The following is a 17,739-nucleotide window of genomic DNA, read 5'->3' on the forward strand; positions in this document are numbered from 1 at the left end:
CCTTCTTATGGGGTTGTATGTATTCGCAGTTTGCTGCTAATATGATGTATCTTGATTCATCTAAGGAAGGCTGAGACCAGGCTGCGATTTTGTACTCAGGAGCAGATAACATCACTCGCATGTGTGATCTACTCTCAGATTGGTTTAAATTTCAGTGCGGTGACACATCCACAATAGATCATTACAGCTCATATATTTCATTATGCCAACAGCTTGACACGATAATGCCTTTCACTGTCGATCCCATCGTCCTTGCAGAGCGTCAAGAAAAACTGCGTGTGGTTCGCTATCTTGATTCTTTAGGACCAGATTATCTTCAGGTGAGACAGCAGATATATAGTTCTGGGTCCCTTCCATCTCTTTCCGAGGCATTTTCTCGAGTACAACGTCTGAGAACGGTTCCAGTTAGTGATCATCCTCTCGATGGATCCGCTTTGGCCACATCCACTGGGGGAGATCGTGGTCGCAGTTTTACTAGACTTGGTCGTGGACGAGAGGGAGGTTCCCGTGGTCGTGGTCATGATGGAGGTAGCCGTGGCCGTGGTCGTGATTCATGGGGAGGTCATGGCCGTGGGTCTAGATATTGTTCCCACTGTCGTATGGAGGGACACACTATTGATTATTGTTATGATTTACATCCGGAGCTTCATCCATCTCGGTCGACCACCGCATCTGTTGCTACATCTGATAGCCTCTGTTACTGGATCTGCTCCTCCTGCTTTGCCAGCTGTTTCTGCTCCTGCTCCTTTGGTTCAGCAAGACTCTGTGATGATTGACCGGGCTGAGTATGAAGAACTTTTGCGCCTACGTGATCGAGGCAAGCAGCCCATTGCCACTTTTGCCCAACCAGGTAGCTCATCTTGTTTCCTTTCTAGTGATGCTTCTGGATCGTGGCTCATTGATTCAGGGGCATCCCACCACATGACTGGTAATTCAAACTACTTCTTTCCAGTCAGCATCGTCTAGTACACCTCATACTATTACTTTAGCAGATGGTACTACATCAATCGTCTCTGGGGTCGGTGTAGTTCCCATCTCTAAAGACCTCTGTTTATCTTCAGTTCTTTATGTTCCTTCATTTCCTGTTAGTTTATTGTCTGTGCGTCAATTGATTAAAACTCTAAATTGTTCTGTTTCTTTGTTTCCATCTTATTGTGTTTTTTAGGATCTGAAGACTTGGACGAGGATTGGCTTAGGACGTGAGAGGGCTGGCTTGTACTATCTTGATTCTACTCCTGTTGGTGCTGCGCTTCACACCTCAGTTGATGCTTATCAGCGGCACTGTCGTTTGGGCCACCCTCTTGCTGATAGTCTTAGGAAATCTCCTTTATTACTACATCTGTTGAGTCCTTTTCTTGTGAGTCTTGTGAGTTGGGAAAGCACCATCGTGTGTCTTTCCCTTCGCGTGGTATCCGTCGTGCTTCACGGTCTTTTGAGCTTATTCACTCAGATGTATGGGGTCCCTCACGTACTGTCTCTTTATTTGGATTTAGATACTTTGTTATATTTGTGGATGATTTTTCACGAGTTACGTGGTTATTCCTCTTGAAGGATCGTTCTAAAGTGTTTAATGCGTTTCGTAGTTTTTATTTTGAAATTGTTAATCAGTTTAAATGTTCTATCTCTTGCTTGTGCACAGATAATGCTAGAGAATATTTTTCTAACATTAATGGTTTTTGTCATTTTCTTGAGTCACATGGCATCATTCAACAATCATCTTGTGCATATACTTCGCAGCAAAATGGTGTTGCAGAGAGGAAGATTAGATATTTATTAGATATTACTCGCACTCTCATGTTTCAGATGCGTGTCCCAAAGGTCTATTGGGGAGATGCAGTGCTTACAACATGTTTCTTAGCAAATCGTCTCCCTTCTTCAGTGTTATCTGGCAAGACACCTTTCGCTACATTATACCCATTAGGTGACCCATTTCCTTTACTTCCATGTATATTTGAGTGTACATGTTTCGTTCATAAGTTAGGACCTGGTCTCGATAAGCTAGATCCTCGGGTTGAAAAATGTATCTTTTTAGGATACTCTCGTACCCAAAAAGGATACAAGTGTTATAATCCTCGACTGCGCAAAACTTATGTTTCTGCAGATGTTACTTTCTTTGAGGATAGTCCTTATCTTTCAGACCATCCTTCCACTTTTGTTGATGTACTAACTACACTATTTCCACTACCACCTTATCCTGTAGAGCCCTCTCCAGTGGTTGGTGGTAGTGAGACACCTGAGGGTCATAAAGAGCCAAAAGTTTATACTCGAGGACCACGACAGATTGTTTTCTCAACTGCTCAGCCATCATCTCATACAGTTGATCCTCGTCCTCAGTCAGAAACTCCTACGTCAGGTACTTCTCTTCCTATCTCTGATTCACCTATTGCCTCTCGCACTCGCTCACATACTACTGCACATCCCATTTCCCAGTTTGTTTCCTATGAGCATCTCTCACCCTCCTTTCGTTCATTTGTTTCTAGTGTCTCTTCTATTCTTTGCCTATGTCTGTTTCAGATGCTCTTGCTCATCCTGGTTGGCGAGCGGCTATGGATGCCGAAATTGTTGCTTTGCATTCAAATAATACGTGGCGACTTGTTTCTTTGCCTTCTGGTGCGAAGACGGTTGGGTGTCGATGGGTCTTTGCAATTAAATATCTTCTTGATGGCACCATTGAACGGCTTAAAGCTCGACTGGTGGCTAAAGGGTATACTCAAACTTTTGGGGTTAATTATCAGGAGACATTCTCTCCTGTGGCCAAGACACCATCTATTCGAGTTTTGATTTCTATTGCTGTTAACCGTGGTTGGCCACTCTATCAACTTGATGTTAAAAATGCATTTCTCCATGGTGATCTCAGTGAGGAAGTGTATATGGAGCAACCTCCTGGGTATGTTGCTCAGGGGGAGATGTGTTCATCAATTTGTCGTCTTACAAAAGCTATTTATGAACTCAAACAATCTCCGAGAGCATGGTTTGGGAGGTTCAATGCTGCAGTTTTGAGAGTTGGTATGAAACAGTGCGTTGTTGATCATTCTATCTTCAGCTATCAGTCTACTACTGGATACATCTTCTTGATTGTATATGTGGATGATATTGTAATCACAGGAAATGACAGAGTTGGTATACGTCGTTTGAAAACTTTCCTTCAAGAAGAGTTTTCTACTAAAGATCTGGGGTTTCTCAGATATTTTCTTGGAATCGAAGTGGCTCGTTCTAAATATGGATTGTCTTTATCACAGAGGAAGTACACCTTCGATATTTTAGAGGGGACATGTTCTATGGGGGTAAAGCCAGCGTCTACACCTATGGATCCAAATGTTAAACTACTTCCAAATGAAGGTGATTTGTTCGATGATCCAGGACGATACAGGAGACTCGTTGGAAAATTGATTTATTTGACAGTTACTCGTCCTGACATTTCCTTTGTTGTGGGGGTAGTCAGTCAATTTATGAATTCTCCTTGAACTACTCATTGGGCAGCAGTAATTCAAATTATTAGGTACTTGAACAGGAAGAGGATTGTATTTCAAGAAGAATGGTCATGAGAGAGTAGAGGGATTCACAGATGCTGACTGGGCAGGATCTTCAGTTGATAGGAGATCAACAACTGGTTACTGTACCTTTGTTGGCGGTAATATGGTATCATGGAGAAGTAAGAAGCAAGACATTGTGTCTAAATCAAGTGCAGAGTCAAAGTATAAGGCCATGTCTTATACTAGTGGGGAACTAATCTGGCTACGTTCCTTCTTATCAGAGATTGGTCTCTCATCTTCAGGTCCAGCTCGATTATATTGTGATAACAAGTCTGCAATTTATATTGCCAATAATCCTGTTTTCCATGAAAGGACCAAGCACATTGAGGTTGACTGTCATTTCATTCGCCAGAGGATTCAGAGAGGCGAAATCTGTACCTCGTTCACTCGATCAGCAGATCAATTTGCAGATGTGTTTAAACCAAAGTCTTAGAACCCGCTAAGTTAAAAGATATTTGTAACAAGCTCGGAATGTATGATATATACAATCCGGCTTGAGGGGGAGTGTTAAATAAGTGCACAAGCCTTAAGGCATTTATGTCATTTCACGCACACATAATAATATTATATTTTTTGTGCGTGGAGAGAGGGAATCTCCTTAATGCACCCTTCTCCCCCTCTCTCTCGTCTCGTCTCGTCCCTTTCTCTCTCTTTCTCTCCCCTTTTTTAACACCAATAGGAACCCAGTATTAATTAAGGACATATTAATTAAAACTAGTGCCCACCATAAGTATGGTGTATCTCCTTTTAACACGTATGTGCACCCTATGCATGGTGTGCCTCCTTGTATCTCATAAGCAAGGTTTTAAATTTCGACCGAAATCCGAAATTTCGGGTTTTGTTGGATAGCGAAATCAAAATTGGCTTAACCCAAAACGTTACTTTATTTCGTTTGAAATTTTGTTTTCTTGAAATTTCGGTCTGAAATTGTAGGAAAATCACGTAAAATACTATATTTTATTAATTATTTAATATTTCCCTGAAATTTCGGGCGGGGTAAAATATTACGTTTATGATTTCGTGGGATTTCAAACAAAATTTTGGTTTCGGTGAATACCGAAACGCATTCCGAAATCGAAATTTTAAACCTTGCTCATAAGGTGTGTCCAAACCATACCACGCATACGATCAAATCTGAAACCTGGATTGTCCAATAATCCATAAAGGTCTAGCGAGTTGTGATTGTGATCGTCGCACGGATCCAATGGTCATTCCTCTAGGGCCCACCATGGGCCCCACTGCGATCTCACGTAATGTAGTTAAACTACGGCCGCATTAGGCAAGTGGCCCTCGCCAGGACATTACCCAAAAGAAGAACATTGGATCAAATACCTGATGCACATCTAATGTGCACATCCTTCTTCCAATCCTACCTTTACTGAGTTGGATCCTACGGGGGGTGGACATCAATTACCCCTGGGCTCACTCAATGGTATGTCTTTCAATCTATCAAGCTTGGGTCCACAAATGCATTTGCAAATTCCTTTTGAAAACAATCAATATTTTTTGAAAACCTTTGATAAACTATTTATGAAACCGACTGGTCAGGAATTATTTAAAAGACCTAGTTGAGATCGAAACTGTAAATGAATTTCCTCTACAAGAGAGATGGAGGATTCGTTGTTGGGCATCACTATTGATCCCATAGGTTTACCCGATGACCCAGTACGACCTGGTTGTAATCCTATTTGGAGTATACATTTAGATAGACCAAAGCAATAAGGCTCGCCCACAGACCGAAACGACCCGTCAGCTCTAAGGACATATCCAAGGGTTCTGTTTGACAGAAAAACCTTATCCAAATCCTTGTTTACTGGTTATTTTGTAAAGTGATCCGTTCAGTGCCATTCATTGCACCTATTCCACCGGCTTAGGGTTAACTACTCCAGTAACCGAGATAGGCCACCCCAATGTGTGTATGGAGGCAGGATCGATGCCTGTTGTGTGCAGGTAGGAGGTATCCAACCTCAACCCAAACCGTGAACATTCTAGGTCTGCAAAGAACCGGATGTTCATATCTCCCTGCCACATAATCTCTGTGCATGACCAATCCTACGATGCTACCTAAGGACAAACGTGTGTCTAAGAGCCCATCACACACTAATAAGTGCCCAATAAATGTGATGCAACAACAAATTATAGTTTCGATACAACAATTACCGGCTTTTAGGTCATGCGCTCTAACAAAATAAGGTTCATATTATTGACTCCAGAATAGAGGGTTTCAGCCCATTGCCTGATGTCCTTAGAGGACTTGAGATGCATCATCAGACTGACCACTTTCATCTCCATACTTTTCGATAGAAGTGTTTTTATCACTGCATTTTCTTGTCTCCACTTGGCATTGGACTCATCGTCATTGGGTGGAAGATCTCGCTCAATAAGTTCTACCTTTCCTCGGGCAACATGGAAGGTTTCAATAGCCACACAACATGGCGGATAGTTCGATCCATCCAGTTTGATGGATTGCATCTGAATATTTTGGATATCCATAGTGGACATACCTGAGGAACCAAATATGCTCAACCAATCACCAAACCAACAGAACCAGACCGTAGCACCATCGACCACAACATACAATAGATTAGAAGAAAAACAGAATGGAAGAGGCGTAGTCAAACCACGAAGCCATCGGGAACTTAGCACACATCATCCCGAGATCCATCGGTGCACATAAAGTTCAACGAAGAGCCAGAGACTGAGAGGGATCACCCAAGCATGGCGAACGACATATGGTTGAGAGCCTAAGTAGTACTGCCACCAAAGAAATCCGCAACCTAAGAGGGGGAGGGGGACGGCGGCACAAGGGCGTGGGAATGGTTGCAGTGGCATAAAGGGGTGGTCGACAACTCAAGAAAACCCAAAATAGGGTTTTTTTTTTGTTGTCTTCTGAGACAATTGAGAGAGAGAGAGAGAGAGAGAGGGGTATCTTCTCCCTTTCACATAATATATTATACGTCCCTAGGGTTATACATGAAAAGACAAGAATATCCCTAGTCGGGTACGTAAATTACGCCGCTCCTCTAACAAGTCTATTCACGGCTCAAGTGCAGTTCAGCCTCCATGCCATGTCCACATCATCAAATGTAGTTGCCACCACGCCACATCATCAAAGGTGATTATAGAGAATTTTCAAAGTCTTTATTCCTCTTGATGTGCTTGAGAGCCTCTGTCTTCTTCCCTCTTTAGTCCAAGACTTCTACCTACGGCGTACTTTACACCCTTCATTTCCTTGGCCGCATTCCATGTCCACATCATCAACTCCCTATTCTTAGGCTCATTTACTTAAAAATAATTTGCAACGATTAAAAAACGCTTCAACATAAATATAATGACATAAGAGAAAATAAAACAATAAAACATCTCTAAATAATATCCAACACTAACTTCTTTGAGGAGGTTCATTTGCCAAAGAGAATATTATTCATCATTAGCTTCTGGATGACTGTATTTCCCAAATGCAGTATTTCCTAGAACTTTTTTTTCACTTATCCGTTATGAAAAACTAATACATTTCTCCAAATGTATTCTTTAAACTATAATAATGCAGGATGGAACAAAATTGATGGATCGCTGTTGGCATTCTCTGCAAGCCAAATATCCATGGAATGCCAATTATAAATAGTTTTCAAGGACATAGTCCAATTTTTTGGATATAAAAGTCTTGGACCGTGTGCACTCACAACCTTGTTGAACAGTGAAGGTGCAGGTGGTGGTCATGCCCCTGATATTATCAAAGTGTGTGGTGTGATAAATGTCTTGCCCTCGTCAACAAATCCAACACGACCTTATACGGCAAATACCGTAGATGAGCACCTTGACATGCTGGTAAATAAAAGAAACTTTTATTGTTGCAGCATAGATTACTAATCTTCTTCTAAAATTATCTAATTTCATATATATATATATATATATATATCTGATTTCATCCAGATGGTCTGTCATCACCTTGATAAGAACCTTCCGGAAGACGTAGCTTTTGCTGAATCTCGGATACGGGCAGAAACAATTGCTGCAGAAGACATTTTGCATGATATGGGAGCTATCAGTATTATCGCTTCTGATTCACAAGCTATGGGCCGTATTGGGGAGGTTTCAATTACCCTCTTCATCCTTGTATTTATATAAATTCCTATTAGAAAATGATATGTTCCACCGACTTTTCATGACTTGTTGGTTACTTAATGTGATATTACTGATTTAAAAAGCATTGATTCTTTTGTTTATTCTACTGGGATACTGTCAAGAGTGCACAGATTTCCAAAGATTTCTATATTGGAATATATTGTATAGGCCTATAATCTCGAATTCATAAATAGAGGACATCAATATTTGTCTGGTCTCGGAGAGACTAGTTCTATTTTCAAGATTAGTTATAACTTTTAAGAAAGCGTAGAGTCAGGTATAGATATAGTGGCTAAATCAATCCCATTTGGCTATATTTAGAAATAGAAGTTTGAATCTGGTTCAGTATCACCAATCTGGAAATGGAGCCAATGCTCTCTTAGGTTGCTGATCTACAAGAAGTGTAGTGGTAAATTTAGTTGGAAGTTAATCTCCTCACTTCATGTGAATTAACACAAACTTAACACAAGAAATTTGAGGTTTTTGCATGCACCGCATTTTGTTCCTGCGATGCATACTTCTGTATTTGTAGGGGACGTTTATATACGCGGATTTTAGAATCTTGGATTTCCTCAAAATCCTGTATGGGAGACGAGAGAAGGAGACCGTCCGTCGTTTTCTGATTTCTTTCCGTCGGGCGGGGGAGTAGGAGATTGTCCCGTGTTTTCCAGGTTATAGAAATCTCAGGATGGGTGAGAGATTTCTAAAACCTGGATTTCGTACTTAAAATCCAGGATAATGTATTGTAAAATCCAGAATTTTACAATTTTTTAAAAAAAATCCAGAATTTTACACCGCTTTCAAAATAAAACGTGGATTCTTAAATCTTTGTATCCAAACGGCCCGTAGCATTTTCTGCAGTTATGTGTGCTGGATTGCCTGTATGGAGCTTAGGTTGGAACTATATTCTTTTCAGGTGATTACTCGGACTTGGCAAACTGCTCACAAGATGAAGGTACAAAGAGGTTCAATTGAGCCTTCTTATTCTGAAAATGACAATTTTCGTATCCGGCGATACATTGCAAAGTACACTATAAATCCTGCAATAGCTAATGGAATTTCCCAATATGTCGGTTCAGTTGAGGTACGCTAACCTTTATAAATTGAAAATTCTCTTAGGGCCCGTTTGGATACCTCATGCATTTGTATTTTGATTTGGATTTGAGTTTTGGATACAAAATATATCCATCATCTTCATGAACATGTTTTAAGAGAGAGAAAGAGAGAGAGAGGGAGGGAGGGAGGGATGTCTCGCTGCTGCCGGAGCAAAGTCGAGGAGCAGCGACGGTGAAGGAGGTTGCCACAAATATTGATTTTCAAATAATGTCTCGCAGAAAAGATTTGAAAATCGGATTTTTTTGCACTGGTGTAGCTGATTTGGAAGTTTTTAGGATCTGATCCAGTTCAAAATGTCAACTAAATCCAAATCTAAATCTTGTGGGTATCCAAACGTTGCCTTATTTCAGTTATTTTTGTCATTTGAACTTTGAACCTTTATTTTTACCATTTTGAGTTATAATTTCTGAAGCAACTAAACTATGAATGGAATGCACTAAGAAATATGAACATATGGTTCCTTGTCCAAAAATTTAATCACGTTATATAAAGTAGGTTGCATGGAATTAGGTAGACATCTACCGTAACTTATTATTGCATTCCATGTTATGGTAAGCATCTCAGTTCTGGAACGGCTACATTTGCTCAAAACAATTTCTATTGTTTCAGGTAGGGAAAATGGCTGATCTTGTTTTGTGGAAACCTTCTTTCTTCGGTGCAAAGCCAGAAATGGTGATTAAAGGTGGTGCGATTGCATGGGCTAATATGGGTGACTCAAATGCTAGCATCCCTACTCCTGAACCGGTAGTTATTTCATCTTATTTATTATTTTTCTCGATGTCATCCTTAGCCTCTTATTGGAAACTTCTATTGCTGATAAAGCATACTTTAAGCATTCATGATTTCCTCATGAGATGGAGACCTATCCATTGAAATATGGAAATCTTGTTTGCTTCCAAGATTGTATAAGAAATAAAATATATTTTTAGGGAAACGTTATCAGCACTACTCTATTTGGATGAGGGCACTCCTCACTTTATTCAAAGTACGGTATGGCCTGCACCATAGGATGATCCAAACCATCCATTAGATGGGCCACAATCTAAATAGGTTGTGCCCCATAAATTATTTCCATAGGTTGATCCTAACCCTCCGATCTATAGAGGGTTAGGATCAACCCTCTAACATTCAGATCGGAGGGTTAGGATCAACCTATGGAAATCATTTTTGGGGTACAATCTATTTAGGCTGTGGCCCATCTAATGGAAGGTTTGGATCATCCTATGGTGCGAGCCATACCTTACTTTTAATAAAGTGATGAGTGCCCTCATCAAAATACAGTAGTGCTGATTACATTTCCCTATTTTTATTTATTCCAAGGTGTTATGCTGCTAGTTTTGTATAAGTATCTTTTATCTGGTCACTATATTTTCGCTTAGCTATGTGTGTTTTGCTGGTAAAACTGAACTATAGCCTCAATTTATCTCCCTCAATTTATAACTTTATGGTTTAATGCAACGCCTCTATTTGGAGTCTTTGTTGCTACAAGCTGAATAGAAACAACAGGCCATATTCTCTTTAAAAAGCTTACCTTGCAATCCCTACGGACTGTCAACCATCATTGAATTATTCTAACAGAGATATCCTAAATTCATATGCATGTAGATATAAACATGAATATTCCTTGAAAGGTGCATTTCTCCATTGGTGTAGGTGATGGTCGTTACTTTTGATTTTCCATCAAAGCTAATCAGTGTGAGCTAATCCAAATGTTAGGATCTTGGAAGGGAGGACTTAGGAGCAGTAGCATAGTTGAGTGATTAAAGTTTTAGAAGTTTGGGATTTGGATTGGTATGTCTGTGCATATAAAATGTATATTTGTGTGTGTATACAAGCTTAAAGCCACACTTAATGTAAGTGAAATTCTAAGAGATAGGCGAGCGATTATCATTGAAAAGGGTGAGAAGCTCAAGATATCTCCAAAAATGGTCCCCTTCTGGTTCGGTGAAGTTCAACTTTGAGAGATAACCTGGGTCGAGAGGGAATTGGACTTTTTCGTGACTCTAATGGACAAAAATCTGTCTTTTTCAGGGTTCGCTGGTGTTTGTGATGCGAATGAGGCAGAAGCCCGTGCCTTGTTATGGGATCTTAGATGGTTCTCTTATTCAAGATCAGATCCTTTGATTATTGAATGGGATTCTTCCAATGTTATTTCTTGGGCTTCTAATAAAGCGCCTGGACCTTGCAAGCTAGCGGATGTAATAGAAAATATTAGAGACATAGTCGCTGCCATCAAGCCAACACTTCATCATATGAGGTCAGCCAACAGGAACCACAAACTCGCCAAAAAAGGCGCATACAGGGAGAGGGAAGTGTTTGTGACCACAGGTTGAGCCCATCCTGTTGTATGATTTTTGTATGGCATGGTAAAAGCCTCAGGTGGGGTAGGGGTGTGGGAAGCAATTAATAGCCAGATTTCCTTTATGTAACCACTGCAGGGGATGCCTTGTTCCCAGCCTCCCAAGATTGTGCCTGTATTTTCTGTTTTATCATCTAATAAACCATAGTTATCTTTCAAGAGAAGGTAAAATAATGCCCCCCTTCCCAACATCAAAACAAGAGGTGTAAAATGGTGGGCCCCACCCTATGCAGGGCTTGGGTGGAGATCATGGGACACATCTCATCAAACGTGATGTAAAATGATGGGCCCACCCGATGCATGTGTTTTAGTGGAGTTGGTGGGACCCACCCTATCAAAACATGATGTAAAATTGTGGGCCCCACTCTTTGAATGGATTTGGGTAGAGATGGTGGGTCCACTCATTGGTGTAAAATTGTAGTCCATACCATATCCATGGGTTTGGGTAGATAGAGTGGGCCCTACCATATCAAAATAATTGAAATGGTGGCCCCATCCAATCTATACATGGGTGTAAAACGATATGCATCACCTTATCACAGCATGTGTTATAAAATTGAAGCGTCCAATAAATTTAAGAGTACCACAACCATGATAAGGGCATTTGGAATACGAGAGAAATGGGGCACTCAAGTAGGAAACCATCCAAAGATTTACAAACATTATGGAATAGAAATTGATTGAGCCTACAATCATCCGACGAAGGGAAAAGGAGCGAAAGAAAGTGAAAAAAGAGTAATGATCTGAAAATTGAGGTATGTTGTGCAATCTTCATGGAAATGAAACAACGTAGCTTGTCTGGGTGGTTCTCAGCCGAAGAAATGGACATTGGAAGAAATAGCCAACGATCTTGCTGGTTCGACAATGGCGATAAACAATGTCCGTGCCAGGTGTCATTCTGATGCAGTGCCAACACGGCAGCCATGTCATGCCTAGGTGGTTTTGGTGGAGTTCCAAGGTGCATTCCCGCAATAATGTTGCTGGTCCGTTTTGAACCTGATTTTTGGGCTTCTAAATGGCAGAATCATGGAAAGTGGTAAAGTACAAAGTTTTATGTCTTTTTGAGATCTTTCCAACTATTTGTGCTCGAAAATTGGACAAGTGGTTAGAAAGCTATGGCAGTTTTAGAGGCCTATGTTCGTGGCTTCCCAAACCAGTCAAAGTTAGTGAGTTCCAATGCAATTAATGTTATGTTAGTCCCTACGATAGCTTGTGGAGGAAGTTGGACGAATTTTCTTTGATTGTCTTTTATTTGAAGGGTTAGAAACCATCTTTCGTTGGGATTTTGGATTTTGATTAACATATGTAATTGATAGAATATGAATTGGGTTCAGCTTTTCTCCCATTTTCTTCTTCTTTTGGATATGTTCTTGTGTTCTTATTTCTCCTCTTCTTCCCTCTTAAACACCTGCATCACATTTGCGACAAACAGGTGCCATCCCAGGTGTGATTCGCTCGGCCAACCAATGTGAGGATGCAACAATGAACAGCTGCAAGTTGAGATGCCTAGTGAAGGAAAGGATCCGGGCTATGGGCTGAAGGCATCAACCGGCGGGTCGTGGCAGAGCCCATGAGCAGCGGGGTAGAGCCCATGAGCAGCGGTGGTCAATGGTTGAAAATTGAGGCTGGAAATAGCACCCGCTCCAAGCTGTGCAACAACGGCTATTACGATGGTTTCTTTCTCCATGCGCAACACTGTCCAGAGCAAATTTTGTGTGCCAGGCAGGAAGAAGGCAAGAGGGAGAGAGACCCATGAAACAGGAAATGTGGGTTTCTGTTTGTTTTGCCCTCATGTTACTAAATTAGTTGTGTCATTACATTTCAAAAAAAAAAAAATTAGTTGTGTTACTATGAAATGTATGTATAACACTACAACAGTATAAAATAATGTTATGGGTGAAAAATATGGTTCTCTGATGCGTTGCTCTGATAATAAACTATTGTTGGAAGGATTTATGGAAATGATGTTATGGATGAAAAATATGGGTAAAAATTAGAGTTCCTTTTAGGATTTTGGATCCTAAAAATATGTAATTAGATTAGAAAAATATTTCTACTAGGTTTATGATAGGTTTGGAGGGGTGCAGACATATGCCGGAAAGCTGCAAAAGTATGTCAGGAAGGTGTAAAATTAGTTTTGTGACAACAAAAACGCCATATGGTATGAATGGATTTGAATGATGTTTCTATGGTAGAAAAAAAAATTTAATGGGTATTTTAGGGTTTCTGTGTCAAAGATGGGTGCAAAATAATGTAGGTGATGTTTTGGGTGACATTAATGGAGGTTTGGAGGTTCCTAGGAAGGTAGTTGTGGGGAAAAAAGAAACATGAGAGAGATAGCAAGGTTGGAATCTCACCAACCAAAGCCCAAGGCATCTCACCTTAGGGAAGATCAAGTCATCATTCCGTGGCAAGGAATAGATATCATACACGAGAAGAAGATTTCAAAATCTTTGTTTGATTATCATTCATTTCATCATAACATCATCCATCATTATTCATTATTAAGAGGAGAGTGCTTTGAGGCTTACAATATGAAAAGGAAGAGAACTAGAAAGGCTGAACCCAGGCCGAGCCAAGCAAGGTGGACATGTAGAGGTGGTGGGGCAAGCGGATGCCCCTATTTCCAATTTTGATTTGCAGAAGCTAATGCCCCAAAAAAGGGGGGACTCATCATCCAGGTGGATTGTGGCTAAGAGTGGGCCCGATTGCAGGTGCTATCGTAGCGGCAATCCCATGAAGCTGACAGTTTCTTTTTGGCCTCTGCTGATGTGGCATATTTTGGCACCCTCGATGGTGATTAAGCAGCTGATTATGACTAAGCACTTTACGAGGCCAAAAGGTATAGCAGTCCCATACGTTTGGACTATTGGGAACTGGTTGGATAGCTAGCCAAAACAATTTCTCGTTGAGATGTACTGCTCTCCATAGATACCCAGCAGGTGGGACTTCTAGGAATTCCAATTCGTAAAGATTTGTTGTTTTGGAAGGTGAGATTAAGATTTACTTAATCTCTAGACTGCAATCCAATTAGGATTGTTTGCAGCGAAGAAAAATAAGGAGATTTTCACACTTTTGGAAAAGTCCCAAAGAAAATTGTAAGCAAGATTGCTTACTGGCTGTTGAAAATCAGATTTTTAGATTTTTAGATCTTTTTTCTCTCCTCAAGTTTTATGCAATTTAGGCATTAAGATTGCATGACTATTTGGCCTTTTCCTTATTGGTCCATGTATTTGGGTATTGCATATTAAATATAAGAAGAAGAGGATAAGTCACTCCTTTCTTTTTTCCCCAGAAAACTTAACGCCCACTCTTATTTTAATTTTTTTCCCGCTAAGGTACTTGTGGTAATCAGAATATAGTTTCTTCCTGTTAGTCATGTTTTGGGTTTTTGCTTAATTTGTGAGCCTTTTTGGGTTGATCCCATAACCACGAACGGCACTATTGTAAGTTGCTTTGATTCTACAAAAACCCAATATTGTTTTGTTTGCTACAACCTGTGGCTTCTAGAGAAGGATCTAGGCCGTTGAATCTTGGATCTGGTGACATCATAGCCACCGGATGATACAGCATCCAAACCCAATTTTGGGTCAGAAACCTAGACTTTTAATTTCAATCAACGCCCTCCCCCCACCCACACACACCCCGCCATGTGAACATATGAATGTATGGTGTATTTTCGATTATGTTTTCTTCAGTTCCACTTTGTTCAGATGTTTGAAGCAGAAGTCAGTGCAGGTGATGATGAGACCTATGTTTGGTGCGTATGGAAAAGCTGGAAGCTCCAACTCCATTTCTTTTGTGAGCAAGGCAAGCTATCCTTTTTTCTTTTTTTTTGGGTTATGCAACTAAAGTACTTAACTAATTGACCTACTGTAACAACTCTCCTGTTTCTTTATGAATACCAGGCTGCTAAAGATGCTGGAATTGAAAATGACTACGGACTGAAAAAGAGGGTGGAAGCTGTGAGCAACGTGCGGGGCCTTACTAAACTTGACATGAAGCTCAATGATGCGCTACCTAAGATTGAGGTCGACCCGGAGACTTATATAGTGACAGCTGATGGCGAGGTTCTTTATTCCACACCATCATCTACACTCCCCCTATCTCGAAATTACTTCCTCTTTTAGACTGCAACCAAATTACCCGCAGGTAGTCAATCAAACATTTGATCATCGTGGTGGTAATAACTAGTCATTTCTACTGTCACAAGTACCAATAAAGAACATTGAATAAATAGTTGGGTCAACACCCATAAGCAATGTTGATGGTGAAACTACATGAACATAGTCATTCCAATTTATTCAGAATGGCAGTGTCAGTACTCACTATAATGAAAGATTCCAGAAACAAATCATTCTATATTGATCTGTTCCATTACAGAAGTGCAGAATTTGTTTGATTGCATGTTTCTGACCTTGTCCAAATGTAGCTTGCATGACTCATTGCCCAATTTGGAATCTTTTTTTAAAAGGAAAATTGATTTTCCTTGTATTCCATCTTGGATTAAGGACACTGACTTGAAACATGTGACACTGTTCTCCGGAGCCGCAAGACCAGATGATTGATCCAATGACATCTCACCAATTCTTTCTGCCTCATAAAATCCAAACCCCTTTTACTGTTTGAAAGTTTTTGTATCCAATTCTACGATGGATAGAAGGGTATGAAGCCTTGACCTCAAGGCAAGAAGCTTAGGTCCAAAAATCTTGAACTCTAATTCCATACTCAATTTGCCGTTTCTTTGTTCCAGCGGCCCCCTGAGAATATGGGAGGCCAATGATAGGAGTGGTTAACTGGTGATGCATGGAGCGTAGAGCAGCAACAATAAGATAAAGATCGGCACAAGAAGCAACTGAAATAATCTCGTGGGGGTTTGAAAACCCATGCCATAGTTTGGAGAAAAACTCCAATATAACATGTGAAAGAAGCAAGCTCCTTCACTCACGTGAAAGAGCCAATGCTCTCTTCACAAGTAATGTCCCAAAAATAAATTTTAATCAATCTATCTTACTTTCCTCATGCCATTACATAATATAAAGTCAAAATCTAAGAATAGCAACCCTAAATGGTTGCCTAACAATTATTCTTCATCTTCTATCTTAAAAAAGAAAAAGAAAAGCAAGAAATATGACTAAAATAATCCTAAAATAGTAATCCCGTGATAGACACTTACAATATCCTAAAATTGCCTATAATTTAACCAATTCAAGTCCAAATTGCGTAATTATGGGCTCTTTAGATATGTGATCGAAAAACCTTTCTATAAACACCAAAATCAAGCTAAATAGACAAGTTTTGATGCCCCAAAAAACTACTACAAATAAAATGACGAAAATAGGAAATAAAAAATTAAAGATTTGATCAACACCATGCGTTCTGCATCATTCACCCGCCGCTTGAAAAACACTCGACCTCGAGTTTAAGCCACTAACCTCCAAATCTAATTATTAGGCACTGCATCAATCTTCTATTCTTCACTCCCCTTTTATTATTTTTTGGTGATCCCTTACATGACGGTTAGCCATGAAAAGGGCTCTCGAAGGCACTCTCAGATCCATGGGTGTCTTCTCATGGATGCGGGCTTCGAGTAGTGCTAACTGTGTGAAAGTCTTCACTTGTTGTCACAGTTTTGCGGCAGTTTAGAGGGGACTAGTTTAGAGTGTTTGAGTGTCTGTCAGGCTAAGAACCAAGGGGGATAGAGGAAAACTAATCCGAAACAAGAAGCTGGATTGTTTATGCGGGTAGTCCACATCAGAAATTCGAGCCTCAATTGTTGGCAATTTGATGGTGACGCAAGATGGTCCGATCAAAGGAGAAACCTCGCTCTGATACCAACTAACGTAGGTGGAAGCGGGTGTAATAGGTGAAGATCACCGTCTTCAACTGGGTAGAAGAAGAAGCAAAAGATTCGGTAGTTTCATCAAGTCTTTGAGTAGATATTCCACAATAGATTAGACATCTATGCATTCTATGATAGATTTCATCTCATTCTAGGTGTTTTCGCAATCCTAAAGGTTTCTAAGGTGTTCCCAACAGTATCTGGAAGATGGAAGTTCAAGTTTCCAAACAAGTGAAAAAATCTGCTATTTTTAGAAACTCATAGGACTTCCATATTTTTATCATCTTATGGATATTTTGATCATTTCCAATATATCCAAAATCATCTTGAGGGTATGGCTGAGGAATCAGGAGTAATTTCATAAGTTTTGGGAGACCTGCTAAATTTAGATTTCTCAGAGTTTCTCTTATTCTTGCACTTCAAGGGTATTTTGGTCTTTTCCTGTGTGATTCATTTGATCCCTGGACCGTATCTGAGAAATCTCGAGTCATTTCGTGAATTTTAGGAAACTTGCTATTTTTGGAATTTCTCAGGGTTTTCCCTAGTTTCACCAAATTTTGCACCTTAAGGGTAATTTGGTCATCTCCAATGTGTTTCATTTGACCTCTAGGGTGTATCTAAGGAATCTTAGATGATTTCATGAATTTTGGAAAACCTGCTAAATTTAGAATTTCTCAGGGGTTTTACTTGACTTGGAAATTTTATGTGTCAAGGGCATTTTGGGTATTTTTAGGGGATAGCAAATGATCATGTTTGATATTGCT

At 40.1% G+C, this 17,739-nt stretch overlaps 1 protein-coding gene across 6 annotated transcripts in view; it reads left to right on the top strand.

Annotated features, from left to right (window-relative positions):
• Positions 1 to 15,544, top strand: part of URE (urease) — a 146,843-nt gene extending 131,299 nt beyond the window's left edge. For 5 of the 6 annotated variants that reach the window (XM_077370548.1, XM_077370551.1, XM_077370552.1 and 2 more), the window contains 6 exons: positions 7,232 to 7,361; positions 7,467 to 7,625; positions 8,575 to 8,742; positions 9,384 to 9,518; positions 14,872 to 14,943; positions 15,042 to 15,544. In XM_077370548.1, coding sequence (XP_077226663.1) covers positions 7,232 to 7,361; positions 7,467 to 7,625; positions 8,575 to 8,742; positions 9,384 to 9,518; positions 14,872 to 14,943; positions 15,042 to 15,263 — 886 coding nt within the window. In that variant the 3' untranslated portion in view covers positions 15,264 to 15,544. The remainder of the gene's footprint in view (positions 1 to 7,231; positions 7,362 to 7,466; positions 7,626 to 8,574; positions 8,743 to 9,383; positions 9,519 to 14,871; positions 14,944 to 15,041) is intronic. The other variant, XM_077370554.1, reaches the window with a different exon arrangement.
• The last annotated feature ends 2,195 nt before the right edge of the window (positions 15,545 to 17,739 follow it).

The sequence above is a fragment of the Tasmannia lanceolata genome, unplaced genomic scaffold (assembly GCF_043159265.1).
Source record: "Tasmannia lanceolata isolate RefF3 unplaced genomic scaffold, GAP_Taslan_0.1 ptg000037l, whole genome shotgun sequence".
NCBI classification, from domain to species: Eukaryota; Viridiplantae; Streptophyta; class Magnoliopsida; order Canellales; family Winteraceae; genus Tasmannia; species Tasmannia lanceolata.